Raw genomic sequence first — 21,333 nt, 5'->3', positions numbered from 1 at the left:
ACCGTACCCTTAGGCAGGCAATCTGTGACACTCTCTAGTTGACCGGCATCGGCACAGCAAGTGTTTATAACCCAGTACTTTTAGTATTCCAATTATTGTGTGTAAACCAATTTAATAAAGAATTAGAGTTTAACTGGCATGCTAATTATTTTGGTGGACAACATACACACCACAACAGAATATCCAGATAATTACTTATTTTCGAACGTTTTTTTTTTTACGACCCAGAAAGATTTCTAAATTAATATTATTACTATTTATTATTATTATTATTTCAATTAATTTTCAATTTCTTTTATATTATTAAATTGATAATAAGGGAGATCGACAAAAGGATACTTACAAGTTTTTAAATTCCACCTTTTGAATGAGGATCGTGACTGTTACAATTTAATTAATTTTATCCTTTTTTAAGAATATTCACTATTAAGGAAAAATAAGCTTTCTTATCCATAGTATAAACATACATAGAAATGGCATACGTTTCCAACAGTTTCTTAAAACAAGTTTTTTATCGCTTTAAAAAAATATAAACGTTCTTGAACGTTTTGCTGCAATTATTTTTTCCCGGAAATAAAGTTTACGTAACAAAGCGATACCACTACTCCAATACATTTTGGAACACTTCAATGCACATCCGATAGATATCATAACAAAAGCATAAAGAATTTTGTCGATTAAATAAATATTCAAAAAGAATCCATCTTCTTGCATTCATATACTGAAAACGAGTTATTCGCAGTTCTAAATGAAAAATTACATAACAAATATTCTTCGGGTTATGATGAAGTACCTGCCTTCCTATAAAAAAAGATGTTATATATCATTAAACTCTAACGTTCTTCAATCTGTCCTAGTGGACGCTTTCCAGAGGCATTAAAAAAGGGAAAGATAAATTTTGTTTACAAAAAGGGGGATAAAAAAAAGGTAAAGGTCATGAAGCTTACCAGCAATTAGGCCATGCTTGGCCCTTTTTGCCTGTTAACTTACACTACCCTTCACCTTAACAATCACAAACATCCATGGTACGATAGGAAAATTCGAAAGAATTTCCTGCCGCGTGCGGGATTCGAACCCACTACGGTTTTGCCGCACAGCCCTGGCTCGCCTCTTGGCTGCTTCGGCTTCCGCCGCGCCTACAAAATTGGAGATTCTACAGTTATAAATAACTAAAATACTTTTTCGTTTTTATAGAGATTATTACCATTTTTATAAAAAAATATATTTTTTCTACGTATCAACACGGTTTCTTAGCTGGTCTACCTCCACGGCCATTCACACTCATATTATAACCGCATACTAGAGTAAGTGGACGCGGGAGAGTGCCCTGTTGGCATATTTTGCGATCTCAGCAGGGCATTCCACTATGTAAATCACAATATACTGTTGGATAAACTAGAAAAATATGGTATCCGAGGTGTGGCACTGTTGTGGATAAAAAGTGTTCTCTATAACAGAACTCAGTTTGTGGCTATAAATAATATTGATTCGGATACAAGAAGTACAACACTCGGTGTACCACAGGGTTCTATATTGGGTCCTGTCCTTTTCGTGTTGTACATAATTGACTTGACAAATTTGTCTACTGCAGTATATTTTACCTCATATGCAGATTATACTTCAATCACTTTATCTTTACAAATTAGACAAATTTAACTAACATGTGTAAAGATGTGCTGTCAAATATTGGTGAGTAGTTTTTGTAAAACTTTTTGTATTTGAATCCCGATAAGACCCAACTATTACATTTTTATTCCAGACAGAAAGATTCTGAATCTCAGAAACGCGTAAAATTATTAAAATTAAATTCCCTTAACTATTCCCAAGATCAGTTTTGTTTGGTCCGCGTTAGAGGTCGTTACAACTAAAATAGGGAGCTAATTTTTTATGTTGCCTCTTTTTTCACAGCCGACCGGACAAGTCACTTTGATGTCAGAAATGTGTTACAGTGTGTGTTACCTCTTTCAACTATTCTTTAGGTCAATTTGTCTTGTCCGGGTCAGAGTTCGCTACGACTAAAATAAGGGGCTAACTTTTTATCAACGTTTTAGAAATATCTTTCTATCACGCGCGCTCGCTATGGGACCTATAGTGTAGGGGGTTAGGTGCTAGATAGTACAACAGCGTGATGTTATTTTCATAGCGCAACGCTGGTCTTTTCATATTTGCTTTGTGTAATTAAGTATTTAACAATAAATCTAAATTTTATACCAACATGAAATTTCATGAAATTAATATACGACAAAAAAATTAATACCATATACCATTTATGAGACTGCAGCTCACCATGAAATCACCAAACTGTCTGGGCTTTAAGGTATTTAATAAATTACCTAATGATGTAAAGACCTGTTGTACTGTTGAACTTTTTAAAAAGAAACTAAAATCGTACCTAATTGATATGTGTCCGTATTCTTTGGATGGGTACCGTCAACTGAGGTGTTGTTGGACAGTAGGGGTGAAGGTGGACAAACGGTAGTGTTAAAAAAAATCCCTACCCGGTAAGTGGGGAGTTAACGTTTAACTGATTTGGTGGCAGAAATCGTGAAACATGTTCTGTTTCTCTCGGAACACGTTGTGGGTATGAAGGACGGAAGTAACTGAGTCTGTGATTTACGAAAGTATGAAATTTTGACATTTTCATAAACTTGTTCTTATAACTACTGTAGCTACGATGTGGCTGGCGGAATGTCAACCTTTTTGTCTGAGGAGTTGCACTATTGTATGAGTATTAGTCATGAAATTTTTCAATTATATTTTTGTAAAAATAGTGGAGTGGGGGATTTTTTTTGCACTGTTGTGTTATTCCAGGGTGAAGTTGGACACCCAAAAAATGTCCCGAAAATATCGAAAACAGCTTGGCATAAAGCCGAATTGTAATTACCCCACCAGAAATTTGAAAATGGCAGTACAAGAAGTGAAAAATTAGATTTTAAGTGTCAGGGCTGCAGCTGAAAAGTGGAATGTTCCAAAATCAACACATCACACGTTAAAGGAATTATAATAGTTTTAAATAAGTTTTTAAATAATGTTAAATGTATTTTGTTATATTTTTATAAGAAATTTAAATTTTGTTAATGACAGTTTTAATAAAGGTTTAATACACATTTTTCAAACTCTATAAATTTTAGTAAAACCGAAAGATTTCCTTTTTAAAAAACAATTTTTATGTCCAACTCGCGCAATAGACCGTTCTGTAGCTGGATTTCCATTGATTTAAAGCTATGTCCAACTTCACCCCTTTCTGCCGGGTGAAGTTGGACAACCGTTATCAAAAAATATATAAAAAACTAAAAACAAAATACAAATTTTAATTATACTACGCAATAGAATACACCTTGGCCTACCTACATGATTTTTTTCAAATTTTTTGACGTATCAGACCCAGAAATAGAGTAAAATAATCGAAAAATTCGTCCAACATCAACCCCGTTGACGGTACTTTAGATTTTAATGGACTGCGATTTTGTTTTTTTAATTGAACTAAGTATATGTGATCTAATGTTTTGTTAATTTATTTAATATAGATTATAAATTATGTGTGACAAATTCTTATACAGTGTGAAACTGTCTATTAGAAAATAGTATATATTATTATTATTAAAATCACTGCTTACGTGCCTTGAAATCATTTATGAATTCTCTGTACGTATTTGTTGAAATCATTAGCTTCTTATTTATCAAATAGCTTACAGAACGTTAAGTTAACGGTTTCAGATTTATCGTAGGTATGTGTTATTACATATTTCTGGACTTCTACATAGCTCCGATCTGAGCCCCTTCTCTATCTTCGTTAATGATCATTATTTTAGACTGACGACTTGAAGATATTTTCGTCCAGTCCAAATATGACTGTAATTCCTTACAAATGACTTTGGAAAAATTAACCTACTGGCATACATTATACAGGGTGTATCTAAATAACACCGAAAAAATTCAAGGGGCGATTCTCCGATGAAAATTAATAGGGGTATTTGGTATAAAATTTTTTGAAAAAACCCTTCCCTGAAAAGTTACGCCCCTCCTAAAATTACAAAAAAAAATTGTTTTTCTTTTTTATCTTCCACGTACATCAAGCTAAAGAAACCAAACTTGGTGAACATTATCTGTCAATAAAACTACACTTTTTGAATTTTTTTCAACCCTGAACTATTTTTGTAAGGGGTTGAAATAATCAACCCCTATGACATTTTTTCTTATAATTTTTTTTTCGATAAAATTTTTTCCTTTTAAAAAATATGTCTAAAAAACCCCATTCATTTACTAACTTTTTGATCTCTTCAAGTTTCTTCGAAAAGTTAAGGATTTATGACAAAAAAAAATAAATGTATTGTAATGTATTTTTAAAAAGATGAGCTGTTTAACGCGAGTGTATTTTGCCGAAAGATCTAGTGGCCTGTTCTTTACAATGGAATCCGTAGAAACAAATGTCAATGTCATTTATTGTTACTGTTTCTTACTATTTCACAAGTTTCATGATTTTGTGTAGAAAATATTAGTTAATAAACCGAAAATATGGTTAACTATTCGAATTTAGAAATGGCAGATATGCATTTTACATATGGGTATGCTAACGGTAATGCATTGGAAGCGCAAAGACTTTATGCTGAACAGTACCCAGAGCGTAGATTACCCCACCATACTACGTTCACAAATATTCACCAACGCTTGCGGGAACTTGGAAAATTTGAAAAGAGAAGTCATGACTGTGGCCGTAGCCGAGAAGTTAGAACTGAAGCTGTCGATGAAGCCGTACTTAATTTAATTGAGGAATCCCCAGAAACTAGTACCAGGAAAATAGCTCGTGTCCTAAATGTAAGCCATTCGGTAGTTTTTAGAATTTTAAAAGAACAACAGTTATATCCCTATCATCTCCAACGGGTGCAGTCGTTACTGATTCGAGATTTTTTACCACGTGTGGTTTTTTGTCAATGGCTTATTAATATGATCGGCCAAGCGCCGCAGTTCTTAAGAAATATTTTATTTACTGACGAGGCGAATTTCTCAAGAGACTGTATTAGAAATTTTCGTAACAATCATATTTGGGCTGAGGAAAATCCTCATGACTTTTTTGAAGGAAATCATCAGTATCAATTTTCATTAAATGTGTGGCTCGGAATTATCGACGATCATTTAATTGGTCCCTATTTTCTTCCACGACGATTAGATGGTGACTCATATTGTCATCTTCTCGAAGAATTACCTATTATTCTTGAAGAAGTTCCCATTCAAATTAGGCAACGTTTATGGTTTATGCACGACGGTGCACCAGCCCACTTTAGTATACGTGCAAGACGTCACTTGGATGAGGTGTATGCCAATCGATGGATAGGTCGAGGAGGATATGTAAATTGGCCAGCCCGCTCCCCTGACCTTAATCCTTTGGATTTTTGCATATGGGGATATCTGAAATCTTTGATCTACTCAAGGCCAGTTGAAGATATCAATGATTTGCGAAACCGCATTGTAGCAGGGTGTGAAACGATAAAAAATTCACCAGGAATATTTGAACGCATACGCAATTCTATGAGAACAAGAGTAGATGCTTGTATTGAAGCTGAAGGCAATCATTTTCAACATTTTTTGTAGATTGTATTGTCAATATCCGACAGATTTTTATTTTTTGTTACTGTTATAACATTATTCATCATTTGTTCACTTTTAGTCTAAGTTCCAAACTTCTTAGCCTAGTAGAATCATAGGTCAACTATTTGGTTGAGTGTTTTTTAATAAAATGTTATTTAATATGACAATAAATGACATTGACATTTGTTTCTACGGATTCCATTGTAAAGAACAGGCCACTAGATCTTTCGGCAAAATACACTCGCGTTAAACAGCTCATCTTTTTAAAAATACATTACAATACATTTATTTTTTTTTGTCATAAATCCTTAACTTTTCGAAGAAACTTGAAGAGATCAAAAAGTTAGTAAATGAATGGGGTTTTTTAGACATATTTTTTAAAAGGAAAAAATTTTATCGAAAAAAAAATTATAAGAAAAAATGTCATAGGGGTTGATTATTTCAACCCCTTACAAAAATAGTTCAGGGTTGAAAAAAATTCAAAAAGTGTAGTTTTATTGACAGATAATGTTCACCAAGTTTGGTTTCTTTAGCTTGATGTACGTGGAAGATAAAAAAGAAAAACAATTTTTTTTTGTAATTTTAGGAGGGGCGTAACTTTTCAGGGGAGGGTTTTTTCAAAAAATTTTATACCAAAGACCCCTATTAATTTTCATCGGAGAATCGCCCCTTGAATTTTTTCGGTGTTATTTAGATACACCCTGTATATTAAATTACCTAAACCTAATGTGCAAAACTATTACATTCTTCTTTAAACTAATGTCATTATTAAGGAATTGATTCAAATATTTTAAGGAAAGTAATGTAATGCTTTCCGACAGTAAATCTAGTTTTTGTTGGCATATTTGCGATCTCATAATCGATGAAGATGTTAGGTTTCATCTTTATGAAGCGTCTATGACAACTTGTTCTAAATTGGAATATAACTCATTCCTGTGAAATCCTATCTATAACTGTGTTCTATTTTTTTTTTATTTTCGTCTGTTAAACAATTTTAATTTTGGCTCGTTGCTTAGAAAAATGTTTTATATCATAAAAATAATATTCATTCCGTTGGGGTTAAGTTCTTTAAGGAAGTTTATAAGCTAGTTAACATATTCAAAATCGTGAAAAATACTGATAATTCGAGTTAAGGGATGGTTAAGGCACAAAAACAGTTGTTATAAACAAATAAATATTAAAAAAAGAGGTTCGGTTTTTTACAAATAATTCGAAAAATATAAACGTTAGCGTCAATTTGAAAAAAGATCCTAAAAAAGGTGAAAACTTCTTATAAATTTCGACTACTTTGAGCTAATTTCATATCCGGGTTTTTTGGGGAAGAGGAATTCGAATATATCAATGATTTCATTGTATCTTCTAGAGGGCGCCACCAGCGGTCATTAGGACGCATTTAAACTGTCAAAACTTTTTTATGCCAAGGTGTATTTCACTTTGTCCTGGAAAAATCTTTTCCCCCAACTTTTCTGCTTAAAAAAGGTATAAACTTTCCTACTTAATCTTTCTGATATCTCTAAAGCCAACCGTTTTCAACAAAAAGGCATTTAAATTTGTAAATACATAAAAAAATGTGTTTAAAAGTTATTTTCAACTCTACTGATAAACCAAATTAGGTTAATTAGGGGCAATCGTTTATTAGCAAATATATCTTTAAAGGCAACAGCGTAATTACAATTTTAAATTTCGTTTATTTAACAATTTTACTGCAAACAGAATTGACAGTAAAATACATACTTTCTAAAAACAATTTAATCAATCTAAACGATCTAAAAATCTAAAAATAACTAACTATTATTGACCTGTCTTAAAAGAGGTTAAAAATGTCCACCACCATGCATGTAGAGATTAATTCTACGCAAAAAATTAAGTTGTACCCTTTGTAAGATTTGTGGGTTATTTCTAATAACATTTATACTATGTTGATTTCTATGCCACAGATCATCTCTATTATTCACGGATGTCGGATGAACCATTTCTTTTAGGATTCCCCAGGAGAAATAATCCATCGGGGTCATATCTGGGGAGCGCGGCGGCCAATTTACTGGAGCGTTGTTTCTCCTGCCAATTCATCTGTTTGGATAGAGTTGATTTAAAAGGCTCAAACATTAACAGAGTAATGAGGGGAAGCTCCGTCGTGCATATACCGTACGGTCAATCTCTGAGCTAAAGGTAACGCTTCCGGCAATTCTGGTAATCTATTTTCAAGGATGTTTAAATAATTTTCCCCATAAGCCGATCAAGCAAAATAGCAGCACCAATGATATTATTATCAGTTATTCTAGCCCAAACGTTTATTTTAAACTCATGTTGGTGGTGTCGCGTTTTAGAAGCACGGGGCTTTACGTCGGCATGTGTACACATTGAGAATGTTTCATATTCCAGCTCTAGTAAAACAATCTTCATCTATGATTTTTGGATGCTTTTCTTGCTTTATCAATGAGCAGAGTACAGGATATGTTTTTCCATTTTCCAGGTTAATAACAGTTAGTTATTTTTTAAATTTTTAAATTGTTTAGATTGTGTTAGATCGATTAGATGGTTTTTAGAAAGTGTATTTTTTACTCTGTTTTCAATTCTGTTTGCGGTAAAATTTTTAAATAAACGAAGTTTAAAATTGTAATTGCACTGTTTTCTTTAAATGCATATTTCTTGCAAATAAACAATTGCTCATAATTTCGTTTATTAGTGTTGAAAATAACTTTTAAACAATTTTTTTATGCACTTACAAATTTAAATGCCTTTTTATTGAAAACGGTTGACTTTAGAGAGAAAATTAAAAGTAACGCGGCCCATTCAGATGTTCAGGTAGAAAATGCGGCCCAATTAAACGATCGCCATATACTCCTGCCCATACATTGACACCCAATCTCCTCTGAAAGCTAAACCGACGAGTAGTGTGTGGGTTTTCATCTAACCAAATGTGACTATTATGGCTGCAAAGCAATTAGCTGTTTCGCTTTAATTAAAATTTAATATTGAAGTTACAAAACTCCAAGAATTCAAATAATTTAAATTTCATTTTATTACCATTTCAATTTCATTACAGAAATAATGACATAAAAACCAACACTTACTAGATCAATTATAAAGAGAGGGTGGGTAAAAAACAATCGGACGGAGACAAATAAACAACTCGGTAAATATTTCCGACCGAGGCCAACCTGTGTCGGGGTCAGTAACCTTCTAATTGGCACGTGCACTATAGTCTAGGAGCCAGACAGGGTTTCGTTGCCAATCAGAGTGCCACGGGTGCAAACAACTTATTCTAAAGTATTTTGACCTCCTGAATACAAAAAACTTGGTCGCAAAGCCTGAAAGTGGTCAGTATAATTGTTATCAACAAATTAAATGTTTAAATGGCTGCAAAAAGTTTATTTTCATAGCTAGTACACGGAACCCTATCTGGCTCCTGGACTAATACGAACTGTAGTAGGATCGTATTCCATGCAAAGTAGAGCAAAAAGTTGTCGGTCTTTTATCAAAGGAAAATCGTGTCATCAAATTGAATGTAACGAATAGGGATGATTGTTTTCGAATGTACAGTTATTACAATTTATCATTTTTAATATTATTAACGTTTTCACGTTTTATAATTTATTATCTTAAATAATACAGTTTTAGTATTTCAATTTATTATTCAATATGCAGTTGCGTATAACCAAAGTTTACACAATAAATGTAAACTTTGGTGTAAATCTAAACTTTGGTGAAACCAAGGTAGGTACTTATTGTTTTTGAGAAAGCAATACTTAGGTTTTTTACCTGATTAAAATGCCAGCACGAGTAAAACAGCATTCATCCGTCCAGAGCACTTTGTTAATAAAGTTAGGTTCTGCTACATTTCGATTTAGGAACCAATTGCAAAATTCAAGACGATTGGGGAAATCAGCTGCTTCTAAAGCTTGAACTTTTTGAAAATGTGTGATGTTAACTCCTTTGCGGGAAAAATGCGGGAGGGTGGTAGATTTGAATAAACGCTTTAAATTATTAATGGTTTTGTAACCGTGTGTAGTGAATATTGTATATTCGGGTATTTAGTGTGCCGACTTTTTTTTGATAAAATACCGTGTGGCTACAAATTTCTGCTTTATTTATTTTTTTTTAACGAAAGTTGACTTCGAGAAGTCAGGCTTGTTAAAACATTTTGCACTAAGTTATTGCACAGTTATTAAAATTATTTATAATAAAATGCAGCATGATCCTTTATTTACTTGCATTTTATTGGTTTCGTACATATGTATCCGTATACTAAAGCGGATTAAGTAAATGTGAACCACAAATTATGATGTGAACTTGGCAATGCTGTTCGTTTCAGCTGACGATTTGTTCGTAACATTACGTTACAAAATTTTCCGAGCATCCGGGCATCTGGCAAGGCCGCCCTCTTGGCGGGAGTTATTTATTCATTCATTTTTAAAAGTCGAGCAAAAAAATTTTTTCCGATTTTCTGTCTTTATTAAGCCTTCCTAATACGTGGTTAAAATTAATGACATTATGACTGCATCACCCTGTATCACTCTAATATCCTTGGGTAACATTACTTTCTTGTATCCTGTCTATTAGAATTCCCATTATAATATAATGATTTTTAGGCAGGCGAAACCAGTGAGCCATTGTGGGGCGTAGCAGCCAGGAATGCTGCAATAGCCAATAGCTACTTCACTTGTGCGGTAAACAGAGCTGGAACGGAGGTATTTGTAAATGATTTCACTACAGGAGACGGTAAACCACCCCACAGAGAAAGTGACTATTTCTTTGGTTCCAGTTACATCACCGCACCAAATGGAACACGATCACCTGTAAGTACATAATTATGATATAAATCAAGCAAACGAATACGAAAATAGGTTTTATTTTACAAAAAATCAGAAACAATTTGAGGATCCTTCTTCCAGAAGGGGGTAAAATTTTTAAAAATAAGATTTCTGCGGATATTGGTTTAAAAATTAAGTGAAAATATCTATCTATGGGTTTAATAGAAACCGAACTGTTAGACAAACGATATTGATTGAGTTCGAAAAAAAGTCCGTGGACAGTGCAAAAAATAAAAATTTAAATTTTTCTCGAGGTATTTCCTTTGATTCCTCAAAAATATAGCTCAATTTTTTTGTCAAAAGAACTAGACAGAGACTTAAAGCCTCAAAACGTTTTTTTTTTATCTCGATGCGACCATTTTTCACCGAGTGCAGTCATTCAAAAACCACTAAAAAATTTATTAAATGTTTTTGTTAACTTAATTTTTTCCAGCAGTGTATAAGAGAAAAAGATCCATTGTCTTGTATATCTTTTTAAATTTCTTAAAACGACCCCGTACAAAACCAATGGAAAAAGACTCAAATTACTTGAAAATTACTTGAAACTGTCTGATCAAGAATATCTAAATTGTTACCCAGGGTCAACGGCGTAAACGTAGCAGATGTTTGACCCCATGTACGTGAGCGTGCGAGGGTGTGTGTGTGTAAATGTGTATATAGGTGTGTACGTTAGCGTAAGCGTGCGAACGTGCACACGCCTTCGTTCGAATATAATAAAAAATCGCCATACCCATCGATTCTCATTTTCAACGAAGATAAACTGATTATTCGAGAATTATTAGAAATGCTTCCATCAACAATTGCCATCAATTATCTCACTGTTTTGATTTTGATCATTCATACTCCAATGATAATTGCTCTTGATGGCCATATATTAGACATTCAAGGTCCTTATTTTTCAAACGCAGCTAACAAGGGTGCCAGAATTCTTCTGAACGGGTTTAAAAGAGATGTTAATGGAATGCGAGGCTGGTTTCGACAACAAGATTTATGTATTGTAGATCGTGGATATCGAGATACAGAGAATTGGTTTGAATACCAAAATGCACCACTACTATAGTCAAATCAGACCCAATTCTCAACTGACGAGGCAAACTAATAACCAAAACCAGATGGGTAGTAGAGGCTTGGAGTGGGCATCTCCAAAGTATTTTCAAGTTTTTTATTACACAGTATCAACATCACATATCCCGAATTTGAGCGATTTTTTTTTAAATTGTCAAAGCTAATGTCACGGAATCATCACGACACCAAACGCAGATGAAAACCTAGCTGAAACAATGCTGATTGAAGCGCAAGAACTTAACGTTGCAAGAGTATAAATAGACAACCTGGGGCGTTGAAGAGCGCGATGAATTGAATTAATAGCTGGCCATATTCCACTATTCCCAGTACTTACAGAAGATTATTTACGGAATCTAACATTCGGAACTTATAAAGAAAATCTGGCACCATACAGCATTCGGATCACTCTCTAAGAATTGAGCATGATCAAAAAGAAGATTGAAAACGCATATTTTACCTTGGATCAAAATACAAATGAACCAGGTTTCATGAGGATTATACTGTTTTCTCGATTCAGAAATGCCACGATTCAACAACTATGGATCTCATTTAATGAAGAGTATGTAAACCATCCTGAAACTGAGAATGAAGATGAACCCATTCTTGGTTGCTTCTGTACCTGTAAAGGAGCCAGGACTCAGGACTTTAGGAACATGCGCCCATGTAGCGGCTACTATATGGTACTTATGGTATATAAGACATGAAGATAATGTTAAATATCCTTCACTCCGAGTTCTAATGAGTATACTCGATTCCAGAGTGAATGATCAAAAGCAAAACATTGAGATACTAGATCCTCGTGACGGCAATTATTGATGGAAGTATTCCTAATAATTCTCGGAAAATCAGTTCATCTTCGTTGAAAGTGAGGATCGCTGAGTACGGCGATTTTTGATTATACTCGAGCGAAGACGTACCGCACGTTCGCACACATACGCTCACGTACACACATACATTCACATTTACACACACCCGCTCACACGCGTGCTCGCACGTACGCTCACACACACATGGAGTCAAGCATCTGCCACAACCACGCCGTTGATCCTGGGTAATGCTAAGTGCAGTTTGGCTATATTGAGTGACTTTCAGCTCACGTATCTCCGAAACCGTACATAGGCGGAGGTTGGGCCCACGGGGACTTTTGATCTACATCATAACACCTACACACATCCCAAGCAATTTGACGAAAAGTCTTTTTCTATTGGTTTTGGGCGGGGTCCAATTTATTGTATTAGTTTCTTGTTGTGAAGCTATTATTACACTTCGTTATTAAAAAAAATTTTATATCCAAAGAAACATTTTTACTTATTTTTAGACACCACTTATTTGAATTGAGAATTAATTGTAAATAATTATACATATTTCTATGTTTTCAGGGACTTTCTCGAACTTCAAATGGTTTACTGATAGCAGAAATGGACTTGAATTTATGCAGACAAATTAAGGACCAATGGGGACTGCAAGTAAGCTAACTATTGTTTTACTAAGTATTATAAAATTCTTGTTATGGCATACGTCCAGGAAAAACTGAAAATCGTGTTACACAGGCTAATTTCAACTTTTTGTAGGCTGCTCACTATTGTGTTTTAATTTGACTGAATTTGTTCATTGCTTTCAATGACAATATGTGTGGACACCGTTCATGATCAACATTGAAGTAAAAACATATGATAATTTGCTATCATCCTATTTACATAACTTCAATGTCACAGTTTTTCAGATATAAAACCATTTGATTGTCGCCGTGGCATGTAATTTTATTTAAATACATGTTAACTTGATTATTTTCTTCTACTTGTATAGTGGTGCATTTTTATTATCCTGTTTAGATCAGTATTTCAGCCTACTCTTATAACTTTTACTTTAAAATATATTCTAGAATAATTTGGCGCCCAATGTGGGGCGTGAACCTACAGTCCTAAGATTAAGAGTTTCTTGATGTACCGACGAAGCAAGCCGAGCTAGCTCGTATAACATTACTTTAAAATGAAAAGATGGTGAACGGTAGTACTTATAGTGGAGTCGTAATTCAGTCTTAACGCTAACTTCAGCAGGCATGCTATCAATCGGGTGAAATTAAGGAAATTAAAAAAATTATATATACTTAATATCAAAAATTTAGATAATGGCGAAAATTGTATGAATAAGACAGTTCGTCATGTTGTTATTACTGACAAAGAGAATAGCAACATATACAAATAAACCACGAAACAACAATGAAATGAACAATTAACAATGAAATATTGGAACAGATATGTCAGCAATCGTGCTATGTCATGTCAGCATTACAATTACAAATTGATAAAATGTGTTATAATAAAAAAGTACTTTCATATTATATTTTTGAAAAAAAAAGGAAAATTGAAAATCGTATTATTTTATATATTCCCGCACTTTGAAATATGGAAAATAAAATAAAATCAATAGGAAGACGAAACATGGTTACTTATTCCTGTGTTGGTGCGTTTTATTTTTTATTTGTTTTGTTTTAAAATTTAAATATCTCTTCATACAGAAAATTAAATGTTTTTGTTTATATTATTTGGATTTTTTAAATAATTATAAATATATTAAATACGGGGTGTAACTTTGAATGGCAGTTATATTGATCCGGAGGCTACCTTTGACCTTTAGGAACACGTATTAATATTTTATTTTTACAAATTCCGTCTTGAGAGCATATTTTTTTAACCTTTTTCAATAATTGTCATACCCCGCCGTGTGACCTCAAACAACGGCGCTCATTAGTCGCGTGCGCATGCACAATTGGGAACTGAGCTATGCATTGTTGTTAAATCTCATATTTAAAGGAAAAGTTTAAAAGCAAATGGTCACATCACACGCAGTGAGGTACTACTCTTTGAGTTACTTTTGTTGAGTAGGTCACCAGGAATCCTATCATTCCACGTAAACGAAAATTTAATTTTTTGAAATAAGATAATGTAGAAAACTGTATTTGACAAGTAACCTAGCAGAAAACTCAAGCAGTAGTCAAAAATGATAAATAATACAAAAAGAAAATAATCTGCTTACTCGCTTTCGCACCCTGAACAGCCGCCGATTCTGGGCATCCGAATCTCTGTTTCTTACATCTTCCACCTCAGCTTGCCATGACGATGACGGCATGAAAGCCATGATCCAGGGACTTGGGTTAGTATACGTAAAATAAAACTTCATTTGGCATGATGTTTTTTAAATTGACGGAGAATCTACTGGAGATGATGAAACTGCGGGAGCCAATAACGATATTAGACTATATTCCTTACATCAAACAATCCAACTACTGCGTAATGTGCTTATTAGAGTTATGGGATTATAATGTTAAATATATTCTGTTTATAGAGGGATCTCGCGATGAGAGATCAAGTCAAACTACTGAGTAACATTGTTATTGGAGTTATCAGTTAAGGGGTTATGGGATTATATGGTTATGGGCAGGCCCGGATTGGGCCGGCGAGTTACCGAGTAAAACTCGGTGGGCCGGTCACTCCGGGGCCGGTTAGCTCCAGTGTATACCACTCTTTAAGTTTTTATTATAATCAAATAATATAATAATAATCAAGGTCAAAATTCAAAAATTGAATGCACGAGAACTTGCCCAAACTGCGTTATTTGCTGTTTTTCGGTGCTGACAAAGTATAGGCTACATACGTTGGCATACTCCAACTTATATTGGGTATATAAGTATCTGTTGACACTTTCATGCACCCAAGTCAGATGCGAGACAACGTTCTCCAAATTAAAATATATTTTAAATAGATTAAGAAATTGCTTGTCGCAAGAGCACTTAGAGGCGTTTCTATTTATGTCTGTAGAAAAGGATATTCTTATAGATTTAGAAAATAATGAAATTATTGATGAAGTTGCTCAGAGAAGTTCCAGCCTTAAAAATTTATTATTATTTTAGTTAGGTACTAGGCATTTTTGTATTGAATCAACTTTATTTAGTATTTAGGTTGTCTCTTTTAGTTTAGTCTTTGTTTGTTTCTTGAAATTTTTATGGCATAACTGCTTATTAACACGTTAATAATTTCTTTAAGTGTTTTTTTTTTTCGTTTTTATTTGCTATTAGTGGGCAGGGTTTACTTAAAAATCCGCTTTTATCCGATAAATGATCTCTCTCTAATGCTTTTTCCAAAAATTATCCTTGTGTAAGTCTATATATTTGTACAAATGGACTTTTTATTGAAATTCTAAGGTGCCAGGAGAAAGCGTGACCTTGAAAATTTTCGCCTGCGGCGCCATTACAAAGCCACTAGTGGGCCGATATAAAAAATCGAACTCGGGCCGAAAAAAATTCCCAATCCGGCCCTGGTTATGGGGTTAGGAAGTTTGAGGTCGAATGTATAGGATTGTGGATGCACAGCTTCCTTTGCAGGACTGTTGTGTGTAACTTGACAGATTGGGTTAAGAGGTGATATGGGGTTATTGATAAAACCTGACATAATCCGGTTAAATGGATCACGTATTCGGATACAACGACCCCAAAAACATATAAGTCATAGACTGACCTTCAGGCTCGAAAAACATTTTTTTTTTGTGTGGCTGTGATATTTTTATTTACAATTAGTAACGTGTCCGCATACTACATGTTAGTTAATTCGTCTACATTGACATAAAAACAATATGGTGACTTTAATAACACGTCATTGTCATAGAAAAGCAATCTGTTTCCTCGCTGTTAATCCCTACTTTTAATTTATTTATTTATATTTATATTTATAATATTATAAATGTGAATGTAAGTTTGTTTGTTACGCTTTCACGCGAAAACTACTTAACCGATCATCATGAAACTTTGTACACATATTCTTGGAGGTATTAGAAGAGTAACATAGGATACTTTTTATATATAAAAAAAATATTTTTTACGAAAGATTTCCTATATTTATTGTTTCAGGTTAGGTGTCATTTTTGTGGTTAATTCGTGATTTAATTCTTACTCTGTTCTTCTTTAAAAATGTCTTGGAAGCGGAAATCTGATCTATCCAAAAATTCGTCGCGGGCCCGTGCCGCCAAAGTTGCACGAAATTAATTAATGGCTTCAATGCGAGCGAAGCCGCGGGTAAAAGCTAGTATTTAATAATTCATGAAAAAACTTTTTATTTTCATTTTTTTAACAATAGAATTTTTTAACTAATCATAACTCGACTATTTATTTGGATCAAAAAGGGAACCTTTGATTCGTATTCAGGAGAACACATACCCCTAAATTAATTGAATAATTTGTTGCAATATATGTCTGAACTATCTATGCCTTTTAAAATGTTAATTATTATTTTGATTTTAGATGACTCAGAGACTCGAGATGTACGCCAAGTTGCTGTCTAAAGCTGCCCAGGTTAACTTTGTGCCTCAGAGAATCCGGAAAAGTCAGGATTGAATTTTGATACAGTATCGTAGCATTGTAGCAAAATAGAAAACATTTTTGGATTTATTTGAACTATAACTTAATACCTTAATAACGTAAAAATACGAGAGCTAATAAACTAAATAAATTTCAAGAGAAATTTAGTAAAAAAAAGGCCTACCTAATTTGGTTACGTAAAAAAAAACACATTAATCGTATTGGCGGCACCAAAATTTTTTACACATTTATTAATTCCATTTGCAACAAGGCTACCTGATGAAACAATTCTAATAAAATGTGGTGTGGCTATTTTTATGACAAGAGTGATGTTAAAACAACAAACATATACAATTTTTAATTGAAATATTAGTACCTACGTTATTTAATAATTTCAGTCAGGTAGTCTTTCCGAAGTAGTTGAACATGTAAAAAAACCCTGGCAATAAAATTTAATGAGTTTCATAGGCGTCCCTAAAAAAGTTTTCTGCTAAAGGTAAAAAATTATAATAATTCCTATATAATGTGTAGAAAATTTCCATTATACGTTCATTTGGCCAACAAAATATTTTAATTATTTATGTCCTCAAACAATTTTATTATATTGATGGTAAATTTTGTTTTGTTCCGTTTCAAAAGGTCTCCAAAATGCCATGTTGTAATAATATTATTTCTCCCTTTCGCAATTGTACTATCAATGATTAATAGAAGGTGGCTATCTAGCCTACTAAATTAAAATTATCTGAATCACACCAAATTCTGCATTGCTGCACTGCACTGCTGGGCAATTTGTCGACCACTTGTCAACGGCTGAGATTTATTGCCCAGTAGCCCAATGTAGCTGTATTTCTATTTCGTTAGCCCGCGCTCGCATTCTTCAACTGGGCGTATACAATTCTACTATCTCCACGTTTAGTTCGACCAGATCTGTATATGGGTAGGGCTAAATAAACATGGGAACAAGTTTTTCAAATATTTAAGTGCCGATTTGTTGCGTCAGCGACCGAACCCAGTACATGTTGTCATCCTCTTGGCTCTTCAATTGACATCGGAAACACTATACGTGTTTTTTTGTATTGATATTTGGACTTATCATTTTTAAACTTCATTCTAGAATATTATTAATTACTAGCTATTTATTAGACAACACTGGTCTGTGATTTTTCTTATACCATAAACCTAATGCATCAATAATTTCTTATTCGAATAACACACTCCATAATGTTAATAAACTGAGAAAATGCATAGGAAGAAATACATTGCTGACTTTTTTTTACCTGAAATAGCAATTATTTTAGTGTTACTTCCCTCATACTAGAATTCACTTTTACTGGTACTACCTTACTGCCGTTAACAATTGCTGTCATATTATAGCAAATCAAAATGTTATAAAATATATCTTTACTCTTGCATTGTTACGTCATTAATACGAGTGTTGCCTTTTATATTTCGAGAATGGACGATCCTGATGTTGCCATCTGACAACCAACGTCCCTATCGTAAAATTCGACTTTTTGTCGGTATACTTAAACAGAACGTGTGATTCAGACATAACCTTTCAAGAACGAAGTCCGCGTGGCTTATGCTTCAAAATAGTAATCGCTTGTCCAAACTGCCTAGACGTTGAAATTCCGAGTAGTAAATTTAAGGAATGTTTATGAAATCAATCGTAGGATCGTGCTAGCGACGACATTACTCGGAGTTGGACTGATGGGTGTAATTGAGTTCTGTGCATTCATGGAGTTACCACGTCCTATTTTTCAATCGTTCTGCGACAATATGGTACGTATGATTATGATCCTAGATAAATGATACAATAGATAGGAAACTTGAACAGATTTCGTAGTCATTAACAGCGCTAACTGTTGACACTTTCTCCAACTTCTATTGCTTTAATTTTCTAGGAATTATCGGTAATACAGTGAGTTAAATTACCTGTAGCCGGTAAAAGATGCAAGCGCCATCTAGTTGTACGCTCTACAACTATATACCTACCTACTCAATATTTGTTTTAGATATTCTGACGCCGCTAAATTTAAAATTACATAACAAATCTCACCCTACACAGATCACTCAGAAATTGATTTTGTAAAATAATTTTCATGTAGATAATTTTTTTGTCACCATGAGAAAATAAGTACATTTGATAAAAAGCATTAAAATCACTCAAGCATTAAAGACACTTTTAAATGCTCTAATAGTCTACGTAAAATAAGAAATAATTTTGATACTGTAACTTTTTAAAATGTTTGTTGAAAAAAATTCAAATTTCAGTACATATTTTGAAAAAAAAAGAGTGAAAATGATTATAGAGTTTCAGTGCTTTCTATATTGTATTAGCTTTCACGGTGAATAAAAAAATATTACAAGTAAATAATTTTACTAAACCAATCTTTGATTAATTCTTGTAATAGAGATTTATTATGCAACTTTAAATTTTTCGTTGTGTTGATATCCATAAAAAAAACTACCTACCTCTCATCACATTTTTTATTAAAATAAAAACAAAAAAACAAAACATTTTATTATTAATAAAAAAATGTGATCATATGATGATCAGACATTATTATGTTATATAAATAAATGTGAATGAAATATCTAATAAAACACACTAAAAACACAAATAAAACACACACCAACACTCGCCAAACCTAACCAACAATAAACAATAAACATGAAATGATTCATAATTGCAATTGTCAAAATTTATTCTACAAAATCTTTGTGGCGACATCTATAGACTCTTTCCCCAACTTCTATATCCATCTCAAGTCACGTGGTTCCCAGTTTCCCCATATTTTCAAGTATAAGTTCTCGGGCCCTGATTATGATCGCATCCACAAGTGTTCGAGGTGCTTCTATGAAGAAAGCCGTTCAAGAAAAGTAAAGTAAAAGTTAAGAAAACGAACAACGAGAAGGGATGACTGTTTCCGGTGACATGACGGCTCTTGAAGAAAACGAAGATTTTCTTCCCTTTTCGGCATAACATCATTAATTGGATGGTTTACAGGCAAGATCGTCGATGTTGAAGTGAAATCGAAGTATTGTAAGTCTTGCGAACATTGTAAGAATAAAGTAAGGACCATTGAAAATGAATGGCAGGAAACGCACGCAGATCATTGCCAAGCAACCCACGAAGGCTCCTCCCGTAAGATGGAGGTGGATGGCGTGATGGAGATGTTTGCTTGCTCCGAATGCTTATATACGGAATCAAATACGCCAATTACATCGGCGATGGAGACAGCAAAACATTTAAGGGCGTCGTTGACAGTCATTCATATGAAAATTTTGAAGAGAAAAAAAAAAGTGCATCGACCTTGTCCAGAAAAGGATGGGCACACGGTTGAGAAACCTAAAAAAAAAACAAAAGGTGGAAAAGGTAAATTAACAGGCAAATTAATCGACCAATTAACTGTTTATTATGGTTACGTCGGAATCCAAAATCTATTGAAAACATGAAAACAAAATATATGGGCAACGTTTCACAAACTTTCAACCGACAACCCTCAGCACGACAACTGCTCAGAATCTTGGTGCGAATGGAAGGAGGCGAAAGCAGTGGGATCGTTAGATACTTTCCATCATAAACCATCATTATTGAAAGACGTTTACGCAGCCATCAAGCCAATTTATGAGGAACTAAGCCGAGATGAGTTGCTGAACCGTTGCTTAGGTGGCTACACACAAAACAGTAACGAAAACTTCAATGCTACTGTTTGGAATTTAGCTCCAAAGTCCTATTCAAGTGGCAAAACAGTCTTAGATATAGCCGTAAATATAGCAGTGTGTAACTTTAATGAAGGCTTAACAAGCATACTATGGATTATGAAGGTACTGGATGTATTGGCAGTCTTACAATTTTTGCCTGGAAACCTACGCTAAGCACATTGAACACGGCGAGCGCTCTTTGTCAGATGCAGCAAAGGCGGCACGCTCTATCATAAAATCGTTAAGTAAAGAAATCGAGGACAAATATTTGGACACGGAAGTGTAGCTATATGCTCCTGGGATTGGGGGACCGTCTAGCCGGGTGTCTTAGCCGATGGATTTCATTCGACCGAGGTAAGCATCACGGAGGCAGGCTGGAACTTGGATGGGTGACCTAAGACAGGCTCGGGACGTGGCTGTGGCAGCCTGCCAGAGACCTGGGTCGCTCAACACCTTCCGCCTGCATGTGGTCCCCGATAAAATGGTAATGAGAATAGAGCAATAAATCTCAGTAACTCAAGACCGCCATTATTCGCCGCCATTATTCTATGGCTTGAAATTGGCCTCAATGATTTGGGATCGAGGGGGATTATCCCTCTTTATCCTGCCTCATCTCGTGTAGGCCTGGACAGCCTTCGTAGGTGGGCCCCATCCGTCGTCTACCCCGACCGCAAATGCGGCCGGTGTAGGCGCTTTGTGGGACCTCCTTTTGTCCTGGCTGGGCCCCGCCGGCTAGGGCCCTTTCTTCTGGCGCTCTTCTTGCTTCGCCGGCTCGTCTGTGTAAACCCCGGGGGTAGTGTCATGTTTATG

At 34.3% G+C, this 21,333-nt stretch overlaps 2 protein-coding genes across 2 annotated transcripts in view; both read left to right on the top strand.

The window, feature by feature from the left end:
- The window catches only part of LOC108915514 (beta-ureidopropionase-like), a 47,814-nt gene extending 30,942 nt beyond the window's left edge, over nt 1-16,872 (top strand). Inside the window, exons 6-8 of the mRNA XM_018721568.1 lie at nt 10,179-10,385; nt 12,845-12,931; nt 16,759-16,872. Of these exons, the coding sequence (XP_018577084.1) occupies nt 10,179-10,385; nt 12,845-12,931; nt 16,759-16,851 (387 nt within the window). The 3' untranslated portion in view covers nt 16,852-16,872. The remainder of the gene's footprint in view (nt 1-10,178; nt 10,386-12,844; nt 12,932-16,758) is intronic.
- Nucleotides 16,873-19,735: 2,863 nt separating this feature from the next.
- Nucleotides 19,736-20,926, top strand: LOC108915512. The gene is made up of 3 exons (XM_018721565.1): nt 19,736-19,748; nt 19,826-20,194; nt 20,273-20,926. The coding sequence occupies exons 1-3, from the start codon at nt 19,736-19,738 to the stop codon at nt 20,695-20,697; spliced, it is 807 nt and encodes a 268-aa protein (XP_018577081.1). The 3' UTR covers nt 20,698-20,926.
- The last annotated feature ends 407 nt before the right edge of the window (nt 20,927-21,333 follow it).

This window comes from Anoplophora glabripennis, unplaced genomic scaffold, assembly GCF_000390285.2.
Source record: "Anoplophora glabripennis isolate ALB-LARVAE unplaced genomic scaffold, Agla_2.0 scaffold1185, whole genome shotgun sequence".
Lineage (NCBI taxonomy): Eukaryota > Metazoa > Arthropoda > Insecta > Coleoptera > Cerambycidae > Anoplophora > Anoplophora glabripennis.
The sequence above is the reverse complement of the archived record's forward strand: the minus strand, read 5'-3'. Positions and strand labels throughout refer to the sequence as shown.